Source organism: Pholis gunnellus (assembly GCF_910591455.1).
Source record: "Pholis gunnellus genome assembly, chromosome: 7".
Taxonomy (NCBI): domain Eukaryota; kingdom Metazoa; phylum Chordata; class Actinopteri; order Perciformes; family Pholidae; genus Pholis; species Pholis gunnellus.
Window position 1 is genome coordinate 6373969 of NC_136533.1, and position 12487 is coordinate 6386455.

A 12487-nucleotide genomic window follows, 5' to 3' on the forward strand; every position below is an offset into this window, starting at 1 on the left:
GCGTGTTGGAGATCCACCTGAAAGTTGTGAATTTGACAACTCTTAACAATACCTGCTTTTGTGAACCATAAGTCACCAATTTCAAAATCGATTTAAAGAAACATAACATGGAACATAACAGCTGATGTCGAATATGTGATACTTGAGTTCATCTGACAGGGCTGAGGGGTTATCTCAGACGACTATATTGGGAATAATTGCACTTTTTTCGACAAATGATCACCAACGCCACCTCGAGCCCACTGAGGCGCCGGAGCGCCCACGCTGCCTCATTGTTATTTACTAAATCTGTCTGAAACATTGTCTTGCTCTATCTCTCTCTTGTTCTTTCCCCTCCTTGATCCTTCCTCCTCTTCTTCCTTCTCTTGAGATGCCCCTGGACCAACACTCATATGTTACCTTAAGCCGGGCTGAGCCAAGCTGATCTGAACGATGCCGGGCCGGGTTTGGGGGGGGCGGGGGGGGGGGGGGGGTTGGTTGGTGCTCACACTCTGCTAGAGATCCCCCACGCTTTGCTAATGGCACATCAGCATCCGTCAGTGGGCCCTGCACTGCGTCAGCCACTTTAATTGGCCTGCATGGCCGTTGCCTGCAAACCGCTCAGCAGAATTGAGTCCCCCCCCCCCAACCTCCAGCCCTTTTCTATATCATTAGTGTAATGCTCCCATTTCCCCCGAGTCACCAAGATATGGGGAGATTCCAACAAGCGGGGGAGCAGGAGGAAGGAGGGGAGGTTGGGTGGAGAAAAATGACTCACACACCATCGCCCACCGTTTTTTATTTTTATTATTTTGCTGTTTGCAGAGTGAGAGTGGGGCGCAGGAAAATATTGTTCTCTTTCGTTTCGTGGAGGAAAAAAGGCCCTGCTGCTGTTTTATGAAAACTGAATTGATTTGACTAAACTAAAAAAATCAAAAATCAAAGAACTATATGCTCCTATGGTGAATGTACAATCACGGAATTCTCCCAGAAGCCTAGTATAATTAGTCAAAGCAGTATAATTAGAAAACTAATAGTATGTCTTTCCTGTGTACGATACATTTCATCTCTGTTGATATAAAAAGCAAGCCAGTAGTCAGTTGTTTCATTGTTGAATTTCCCGAGGGCCCCAGACTATGATGGGCCCCAAAATTCACAGCTCCGTCTGTCACAGTCCTCGACATTTTCAGTGGAATTGCTTAAGTAGGAACAAAAACAACAACAGATTTCTGACAAAGTGCAGTCACTGGAACAGTTTGAGATTTTACCGATTCATTGTATTGTTTGTATAGAATATGCTCTCAAACACCAGCATCAGTAATTAGTCACCTTTAACACTTGTGGTCTTATAAATAAAGACTGTTGCCTCCGAAACAAAGACTTAAGTAGCATGAATAAATCTCTGACCGAATTGTCAGCAGTTGAATTGCATTGTGGGTAATGCAGGCGGCAGGTTTTGATATGAGGAACAAGAATGTGTGGAATTAAGAAGACAGTATCTCTGGTTCTGCTTTTAAAATATGTGAATCCGACAATATTATAGAAGGGTAATGCAAAATCAGTGCTAAATAAATTACTCTTTTAAACTAGGGTCTCAATCTTTACTTGACCTTAACCGTAAGTAGTTTTAATTACCTAAACCTAATCAAAGGATCGAGCTCGAGACATTATAAGGATGATAAGTTTTCCAAAGTGTTATTACTTGTATGAAAAGGTTATTGAATTATACTCTGCAAAACATAATTAATTCCCTCTGCTGAGTGTTCAATACATTATAGCTGAAAATCAACCCAAATATTATTCTGGATGATGAACCAGAATTACATTTTTAATTAATTCTATTCTTTAGTTCATTCTAAGCTCTGGTTGTCAGACTTTACTCTGTTGGATGTTGTTTTTTTCTCCAGGCTGGCTGCAGCACCATGTCCTCCGCTGAAACTGGGGATATATCAGGCTACCATCTGAGTGGTGAGTGGACAGTTCCAGCATATCCCTTTACTGTTTTGTTCTGCATGCGTGTCCTTGTTTGGGTTAATGGATGTGATTGTATCCACACTGTTGTAATTGTATTTGAGTGTGTATATCAGTATGAGAGTATTTGTATATCCTTGCATTTATGTTTCTGCTTGCAGGTTATTTGACAGCTATTGTCACCTCCGTGCACCATCTTTACAACTCCTCTGGCCTCGTCTGGAAGGCCATCGATGTTACAAGACATTTTGACTTGCCCTGTAATTGGCTTATCTCTTGTGTTAAAAAAAAAAAGTAGGGATAAAGCTGTCAAAGTCCCCCACAGAGGCAATTCATCTTGAGAAAGCCAGCTCGGCACAGGCTCATAATCCATCTCTAAAATGCAACATGAGATGTTTTGATTTTTAAGAGCGGCCTTTCAATTTTGTCCCAAACTATTATTTGATTTACGTAAAACTTTATACATCCTGAATGCTCCCAAAGTCATCTCACTGCTCAGTGCTAAATGACAAGGCCTGGAACAGACTGATTGTGCTCAGTGAATGTGAGCTTGTTAAGACTCTCACTGATCTTAAAATATCTGTCCTGGGTTTCTCCCAAACTTCCACCAGTGATCAAACTCCTCCATCACATTTCAAATACAGACGGTTATGAAGCCAAACATCATGCTACCTTTGATGAAATGGAAGTAAGGATAGCTTGAAGCACTTGTTTTGTGTACCTGTTTCAGTGGTGCGTAACCCACCCGGCTGGGAGGTGGGAATCTACCTGGTGGGCTTCCTCGTGCTACTGGCCGTGGCCGGGATCAACATCTGGAAGTTGTGGAAATCTGGAACGTTCCCCGCGCCGTCCCCCTTCCCCAACTTTGACTATCGATATCTGCAAGAAAAATATGGAACCTCCTTCTCAGAAGCCAGACAAAAGGTATACCTTGATATTGCTTCTCAGAAATATTAGTGTTGTGCGTAAAAATATATATATATATCTCTAAAAGGCAGGGAGATGAGAGGTTTAGTGAGGTTGAAGTTAGTGGTAAAATCAAGCAGCTTGGAGCAAGTGGTGAGCAATCATGTGGGACGGAGGGTCGAGACGTCTGAGGGTTTTCTTTCCAATTGAAGACGGCAGCAGCTGATTTCAAAGAAAGGTTTCCTGTGGCCGAAGCGCTTTTGGTTTTTTGAAATTCACTGCTTTTAGTTGCACCTTCAGAGTCTTGGGCCACAATGACACATGATTGACTATCTCTACATCGTTTAGGAAAACACGCTTTAACCAAAGTAATTTCTGAGATCTGAGAACATGACGACATTAATGCAAAGAAAGTTTAATGGCGCAAGACACACAAGCAGGACAATCACCTTTGTTTTTTCGTCCAAATCACTTTGGCTAACCTGATCATCTGACGTGTTTCTTGCCCATAGCGTTCTTGTTAGCGATGTCACAGTGTTTCCAGATCTCACCAGCTACTTCGACGAGTACAATGTTATTGATAACTATAAGGTCACGCGAAGAGTGTGGACACTGCCAAGGCCAATCCGCTCCAACATTGTATGGGTTTTACCTTGACCTACGCTAAAATGTCTGGCCCGAATTTCATGAAACTTGGTGGATGGGTGCATCCACCAAGTTTCATGAAATTCGGGCCAGACATTTTTCTGTAATCCTGGAAAACACTGGTAGCAACAAGCTGAAAGTGGAGCATTTAGCTGCTTAAGCGCATTTCCCTCAATAGTTGGTAGAGACCAAAAACAGAGCTAAAGGAGTGACATAACTCCAAGTGAATGCTGATGATTCTCTCAAACTACCGGATGTGTGAATAGTTTTTCCTGTATTGCAAACAGTTTACAGTTAGTTTTCCATCTCAGTACCCTTAAAATGTCGTTACTTAACTCCTCCCTGAAGCGAGTGGCTGCCAACAACCACCGGCGGACCTCCACCACCTCCAGCCGCAAACCCAGCCTGGCCCTCGGCGACACCCAGGACTGTTTCAGGGATCTGGGCCACCTGGAGCTGATGAGCAGGGAGCTGGACCCGACCGGCATGGCCCAGCTCAACCGATCCATCTCCACCGACTCGCTCAGCTCCATCTCCTCCATCGCAAACAACTTCGGCCACGACTTCACGGTCGGCCAGCTGGAGGTGACGCTCGAGTTTGAGCCGCCCAGGCATCCGGGCCAGGGGCCGGGACTGCTCCACATCACTCTGCACCAGGGCAAAGACCTGCTGGAGAGGGAGGAGGGAGACTTCCCCCGCTGCTTCATCAGAGTCTCCCTGGGCCCAGATGAGATCAGTGTGGGAGTCACAAGGGTAAGGAAGCTGTTGTCTTTTTGTGCTTGTACAACTATGTGTGTGGTTCCCCTCGGTATGAGGAGCTACTTGGCCTTGAGCGTGAACGACTTTGGAAATAGTAGTCCTGCAAAAGACTGGAACTTACCAGCTTAAACTGGAACTTCCAACCACATCTCATGGTCTGATCATGCCATGAGATCATCACCTGGTGGACAAAGTTGTTGCTCTCTGAATAGTGGGATAGAGTTTAAGGAATGAATCACTTCAAGGTACCCTGCAGTGTTTTAAGAGTGGTTTCCTGAGTACACATGTGCATGCCTATGCAGGTTACGCATTGCACATTACCGCCCATGGTGTTATATTCTACTAATCTACAGCGTGGTAGTAATCAAGAAGCAAAGCATTGCTGTAATAAAATAACAGGTTTGAAAAATACATTCAACACATTTGTTATATCTCAAGGATACTCACATTGTATTGTTGTAGATATCTGCTCCAAATGCAATCAGGACAATACATCTAATAGTAATTGAGACATTTCAGTCTGGACCAAAGCGATGGACAGGCCACGCCACAAAAAATTACCATTGCAACAGTTCAAAACTTTACTAGGTTACAAATTGATGGTCATAAAGACAAAAACAGCAAATCCCCACTTCGGCACTACAGTGTGTGCTTGTAAGTGGGAATACACGTGCAAACATGGCTATATGCTGATGCCAATGTTAAGTAGAGGCAATGCCTTTTTTTAGTGGTTCAAACTTATGATCATTGTATAATTTAGGCATCATTAAAGTTCCTTGTTAAAGACTTTCAGCATAACCGCCATTAGAGACTACTAATGGGGCAGAAATTCAGGACTGAAGAGGAAAAATAAAAATAAAAAAGCTTATCAGATGGTTGATTAGCTGTTAAAGCTGTGACGACTGAACTAGTTCAAAGGACTGAAGATAAAAGTGGTTCCTGACGTTGATGGAGTTGACGCTGTCTTGCTCAGGAGGAAGCTTTTGCTCACTTGAACCGTGTTGAAGATTTGAACCCTGGCTGAATTCTAGACAGAGACAGTGATCAGTCCCACGGGATGAGAGGCTTGATCCTGCAGCTTGACAAGCCAATCCGTTCCTGTCTGACGGAAGAGCCCGTTTCATTTACTTGAGGGGCGAGCCCTCTGGGAGCTGGATGTAGTCAGGAAGGTTGTTTCCACATCCTTTACCTTCATCGGGAGTAGATGTGATTCACTTTCAGCTCACTCAGGCTCTAATTTAACCTGTGTTTACCTGCTTTCTAGGTTATGAATATGATGATATTACGTCTCATGCTGTTTTTACGATGATAGGATTTGTAACGGCCCTAATTATGAGTAGTGATTGCTTTCCAGTTCACTCAGTTTAAAATGTTGATGCTTCAAGTCACAATATAATAAATGTGTGTGAAAGTTAGATGACAAGGTTGGATGATGTGAAAATATAGAAAATACCATGAGACAGTATAAAACCATACTATATCGGGTGTAAAAGACCTTCAGGGGCAGCAAATCAATGAGCAAGACAATGTGATGAGGTACATACATTTTTGGGGGATTTCTTTTTGTGGAGAAACATTTTACATAAGCTGTTCCTCAATTAAAATACCACAAAAATGTACATTGTCATTATTTATATCACAATATGAACTTTAATATATTGTGATATAAGATTTCTGTTTATTTATACAAAATAAAAAAAGATTGATAATTATGATCAAACTAAAAAAACTAACGGTATCTGACTCTAACTACTTCTTAATCTTCACACATTACATTATATTTTTGTTTTTAAATTCTGTGCTTGTGTCTTTTGTCTCATCATTTTGATTAACAATGAGTAGTTATATTCTTAACATCCATATTCTCCACTAAAAACAACTTCATGAAAAGCTTGAATCTAAGGTGAAGGGACAGTTCAGACAGGAAGAGAACGGGGGGACATTCCTCCATCTGCTGCACCTGCCGCTCGCCTTCTGCTCTTAGAGAGACGCTGCCAGACAATCCACTAATTCCTGCCCGGCTGTGAGTCACCGTCCTCTCGCCTCGTGTGGACGCGGTCTAGTTTGTGCAGGCTGACGGGGACGGCACACAAACTCACCAGGGGTGTCCCCTTACCTGAGCGTGTTGTTGTGTTGTATTAATGCGTTCAGGCTGGGTGTTATAGTAATGGAAGCAGCGGATCCCTCTTTAATGTCGAAGAGTGGCAAAGACCAAAGAAATGCTGACATCGGCTTCTCTCGCCCTAATGGTCAAGCCAGCTTCTCTCTCTCTCTCCCCTCCTCCTCCCTCTCTGTTTTCCTGTGCTTTCTCTTGCTCGTTTTCTCCTCTCTGTTGTCACTGTTTTTGTTTTCGCCCATCACCCGTCTATCACTCCCTCTTTCATCAGATTTTGCCCCCTCATCTCTTTTTCTCTCCATTAATTTGCCTTTTCTTGCTTTTGTTTTGCCTGTAATAATGTGCATGCCACTCTTCTCTCATTCTCCCTTTCTCTGTCTTCCGTAGAGCACACACACACACACACACACACACACTTTTATTGCCTCATTTTCACCACACACATCGCCATTGTTATCCCCCCCTAAGCAATAAGCCTGACAGTGCAGACGGACTCATATTGTGCATGGAGTGCAGGTCCGTGTGCTGGGCTGGCAGAGAGACACTGCCCGCTTTGTTTCTTTATTGCACAGCAGATGTTGGTATTAGATGTAAGATTATAGTGCTCTTCGTGCTCTTCATGTGTTTGATATGAGGGGTAATCCAAGGTCGGCCTCACAGGCTGATCCGCATACCCTGCGCTCTTAATTCACAATTCTTTTATTGTAAAGTGACTTGTTGTTTTATCGAAAACAACTCCTGCTGAACACATGCTTTTGTTTTATTCTGTTTGACTGTATTTGCATTAAAGTATTGTATTTAGCAGATATATTTAACACTTCAAGAAAAAACACTTGTGTGAAAAGAGCTATTATAAGATCCACTCTGCTCTGCACATTCGCTAGTTGCCTGGTAACTTCCGACTGCCTGGTAAACCCTCGTTTCAGCACGTTCTTTACTATAGGATGGCCTGAAATCAGCGTGTGGTCACTGAGGCAGCTGCAGTCTATCACTTCAATCTAAAGTAGTCATGGGGTGCTCTGCTGGCCGGGCCAAACTGCCTTCAGAATCTGCTTTTCATTGTAAAAGCTGTTTTTGCTGCCAAGAAAATAAATTGAATAGTGACTTGTGATCTGAATCTACTTGGTTTTGAGGCTGGACGATGAAAAATAAATACATATTTGTTTTCATGTCGTGCAGATTGGTTTGCATGTGTTATTTTCTTATTTCTTTACAGTATGATTCTGTAGTGCAAATCTCTATTTGCAGCAGAGTGAAAGGAATGTGTTTGGAAATGTGACATGGTGTGAAAAGTATCCACCATGACCTTGTTCTCTTAATGTACTGCATGTTCTCAACAATCCAGACACATTCATCAGAAATCTGTAAAAAAATGTTATTCGCTCTCTGCAGAGTCTTCTGCATAATGTCTTCTGATAAACCTACACATTTTGTATATTTGATTTGTTGTTGCTCCCAGTATTGAGCTCGGTATAGTTCTGTGGCTTCACTGTCGGTCTATTTTGACTGGTTCTGCCTCACTTTGAAAAAGAAAAAAAAAATGTCTTGCCTATAGATAATTTGGGTTTTATTTCAATTGCAAGATATTAGACTTGACTAATTTAGTTTACATTTGATTAAATTAGATTAAACTTTATTGCTTGTGCACACAGTCAGCACCGGTATAACAAAATACGTATCGGCATCTAACCACGACGTGCCAACAGTAGCATAGTGCATATTGCTATAAAAATGAGGGATGTACACAGAACAATAAGCCAATATGTAGTATCTATGAATGTACATAACTCTACAGCTCCACTCCAATACAATGAAGGTGAATATCATTTAGTTTGTGGTGCTGAAAATTGCATTTAAGAAACAGCAGCGAGTCTTTCCAGAAACAATGTCCCTATTGCTATAGATAATCACACACACTGCTAGTTTAATGGGTATTAGAGTATTTCAAAAACAAAATAAAAAGGTCACCTCATTTGAATTGAGGGAGCAGAAATCTCAGTCTTTTTTATTGTAGTTGTATTGACCCTTTAACAGACGTTCTGCTAAATGCAAAGTGTTGGTCATTGTGTGCTTCACAGCCTGACTCTGAAGTCGAGCGAGTCAGGTAGAGGATGAAGACACTAACAGATGTTACAGCCTAACACCACATGTTTTCTTGTAAAGTCAGCCTGATTCTTGTGATTTATCTAACAATCTTGCAAAGGAGTTTTTATTACCTCTGTGTTTATTTTGCCAAAGTCATCAGTAGCAATCAACCCTTACTTAAACTCAGATGACCAACGTGTCTGCTGATGCCTCTCAATCTAACACAAAGTTAAATTATCTAAGAGGTGAATGTTAGAAGTAAAAATACCCTTACATTTCAACTGTCTTATGCCTCTCACAGATCCAGACGAATGCATTCACCGTGATTTTTGACCAGCACTTCTCCGTCCCCATGGACTCGTCCTTTTTGGAGGAGTACAGCCTACGTTGTGCAGCTTTTGGTATCGACGCTGAGGAGAGAAACATCAGCGCTGGGGTCGCAGATCTCAAGCTGTCAGACCTGGACCTGACCATCCGACCATTCAACGCCTGGCTCTACCTTCAAGATGTCAATAAGGTCAGTTATAATTCAGTAATGTGTTCTCGGGTACAATGATGCAATGCAATACAGAAAAGAACTAGCAAGGTGCACGCAGTATGCAGATCTCCACCAGGTGTATCTACAACCACCACTGCTGTGTGATTGAATGAATACGACTCACAATTGGCTAATCCCCAGTCTAGACACTGATGGGCTGTAAGGTTTCGTGAAATTCAAACAAAAAAACAAGCGGTGATGTATGCAGGCAAGCAGCTCAAAGTCGTTGTATAGTACGCTACATGCAATCTTGCCACAAACAAAATTAAACTAAGCAGTATGCCCGTTTAGCTGCAGCTGAGTTGCGTCAAGGTACAGCAGTGTGTGTATTGGTAGTTATGTTAGCTGTTAACTGTAAGCGGTTAGACAAACACACCGTTCAAAACAATAAAAGGTACCCTCAGAGCAGCGGCCGATAGGTACGCAGCAGTGTGTGTACTGGTAGTTCTGTTAGCTGTTAGCGGTTAGCCAAACACACCGTCCAAACCAATAAAAGTAGGCTACAGAGCAGAGGCCGAGAGGTACGCAGCAGTGTGTGTACTGGTAGTTCTGTTAGCTGTTAGCAGTTAGCCAAACACACCGTCCAAACAAATAAAAGTAGGCTACAGAGCAGAGGCCGAGAGGTACGCAGCAGTGTGTGTACTGGTAGTTCTGTTAGCTGTTAGCGGTTAGCCAAACACACTGTCCAAACCACTCTGGCGCAGAGTAGGAACTGGGGGGCGGAGATGGCGGCCAGACTCAGAAATAACAATGCTGTAATAAATGATTCGGTTTAAGGCAAAGTTTAGGCACAATTCCAATATGACATTTCCTGCAGTACATTTCAGTGCTGTCTGAGAACCTCTGCTGGACATTCAGCAAAACTACATGTCATATTCAATAAATAAGAATCAAAACTGAGTTGAGTGGATTCCTTGCTAAATGTAATGAGATTACAGATTATTAATATATCTGATAAAACAGTCACAACAATGCTGATGCTCTCTGCCACTCTACTAGTGACTCTCACAGGTGAAAATAATCCCACCATGTGATACAGTGACCACAGACACATGAGCATGATCATTAAAGTCCTTGCCAAGACCAAATTACTCTTACTTACATTATTTATATCAGCAACAGTATTCATGGCCGTGGAGCCCCTAATGTGATAGTGGAATAATTACAGGCTTTGACCATGTTTAATTAAAATTAATAAATCAATTTAGCAGTTTTGAAAAGCTATAACTAATTAATTAATTCAATTTTCATTTCCATTACTTAGAATAAAACTCATTAAATCGTTACATTTGTTGATTCTATTTACTTATTGCAAATGAATACTGAAATGGAATTACAACATATTTGTACATTTGAATTTAACACATTGTTTTCAACATTTACAGTTTCCATTTTGTAATTGCTCTAATTCAAACACAGCTCTACCTGATTAAAGATGTATAAACCGTGTACCACCTAAACATGTAATTAAGTCAGACCCACAGTAGTTGAACACGCTCTGTTTGGCTCGACTCCTGCCGACACCAAGTAGCAGGCTGCTCACACAGCTAAATTTCCAGCTGTGTGAGAAGATATTTGCTTTACTGTTAAAGAGATGATGCTTGTGGAAAGTGCTTTAAAGTGTGCTGTATTCAATGACTGCCATGCTCTGGTATGACTCCACAGGCTGTGGATGCAGTTGGGGAGATCCTGTTGTCTCTCAGCTATTTGCCGACAGCAGAGCGCCTCACAGTTGTTGTGGCCAAGTGCAAGAACCTGGTGTGGACCAACAGCAAGAACACTGCAGGTCGGGAACATTCGTTTGTCTGCTGTTTGTGTTTTATTCATAAATGTGTGTGAATTGGAGCTGCATGAAGTGGCCGTTCCTCTCGAACTATAAATCTGTCTGCTTTTGAATCTATACACATTTTTCAAAATCTCTCATATGCCGTGACTGAACACGATGCGTACTGACTCGCTAAAGATATGTTTATTCATATAAACAGGCAGATAGGACTTAAATGACTTCACAATAAGTGCCACACTATCATTGTGCCGACAAAGGTCACCCTGTGAAACACTGTCATTATCATCCACAGAGCTAATTGTGTGTGCAGGACTGTGCCTGATTACTATTTAATGAGGAGTTTATTAAATACAACACTAACTGTCTGTGTGGGGGGTGTTTATGTTTGCACACGTGTAGCTTGGGTTTTAGAAGATTTAAACTCGGCCGTCATCATATTTGCTCATTGTCGTCATCAGATCCATTTGTCAAAGTGTATCTCCTGCAAGACGGCAGAAAGATCAGCAAGAAGAAGACTTCCACCAAAAGGGACGACACGAATCCCATCTTCAACGAAGCCATGATCTTCTCTGTGCCGTCCATCGTCCTGCAGGTGACACTTTGGACCGTGGCCACGAAGTCCTGAACGATGAAATGATGAGATGACACTTTATTAATCCACATGGGGAATTTAGGTCAAGGAATAAGATAAGATAAAATGTGATAACAAAAACAGAATAATAAACCAGCATTGCCAATAGTAACTGAAACAACAGTACTTAAAGTATTACAGCAAAAATAACAACAACAGGTGTGCAGGTATGTACATGCAGCTAAGTTATTACTATATAAATGGTTCTTAAATGTGTACTAAATGTCATGGCGATACCTTCAATAGTTGTTGAGGTATTTCACTTGAAACCACAAATGTAGACCTCATGGTGAGTCTACAAGAAAGGTCAGGGGATCACCAAAGTCTTAAGGGTTCGCCATCTGAGGTCGATGAATGTCTGTACAAAATTGCGTGTCAATCCATCTGGTAGTTGTTCAAATATTTCATATGTTTATCCATAAATACTAATATAAATATAACTACGATATCATCATTAAAATCTTCCTGTAATATAAAATGTGCTTGTTAAATGCATGCATCAGTCCATGCATTTAATCCCAGAGATGTAACTGCTCTTACACCTCTGGCTAGTTACAAAATGAGCCAGACAGTAATACAATTAATTCAGCATAAAAGGTGATGTTAAAATGCCAAAAACTATAGAAAGAAAAACTACTATTACACATGTCCATTAAACTGATTCCATTAGGATCTGGATGAGCATGCTGTTGAGAAGACGCTGAGTCATGCTTACACAGCAGGTTGTGTAACCATGTTATGTTGTTTGCAGGAACTCTCTCTGAGGGTGACAGTGGCAGAGGCCACGGACGACGGCCGGGGTGAGAACCTGGGTCATGTGATCATCGGCCCTGAGGCCAGCGGGATGGGGATCACCCACTGGAACCAGATGCTGGCCACTCTGAGGAAGCCCGTGTCCATGTGGCACCCTATACGCAGGATCTAGCTCTGTCTCCCTCTCGTACAAACCCGACCTGTTTCAAGTAAAACACTCGCTTAGTCGCGTTCCCTTCACCTCTACCCTTATTTGGTGCCATGCTCTAGTCTGTTAAACTGTTTTAGGGAGATAAGTGTTTTTGGCCCACATGAGGG

At 42.0% G+C, this 12487-nt stretch overlaps 1 protein-coding gene across 1 annotated transcript; it reads left to right on the plus strand.

Annotated features, from left to right (window-relative positions):
• Positions 1 to 1901: 1901 nt before the first annotated feature.
• Positions 1902 to 12352, plus strand: syt12 (synaptotagmin XII; the record flags this gene model as incomplete). The annotated part of the gene is made up of 7 exons (XM_079163817.1): positions 1902 to 1947; positions 2681 to 2874; positions 3850 to 4254; positions 8763 to 8978; positions 10665 to 10785; positions 11244 to 11377; positions 12168 to 12352. 7 exons carry the CDS (start codon positions 1902 to 1904, stop codon positions 12339 to 12341), a joined length of 1290 nt encoding a protein of 429 aa, XP_079019943.1. The 3' UTR covers positions 12342 to 12352.
• Between the last annotated feature and the right edge of the window lie 135 nt (positions 12353 to 12487).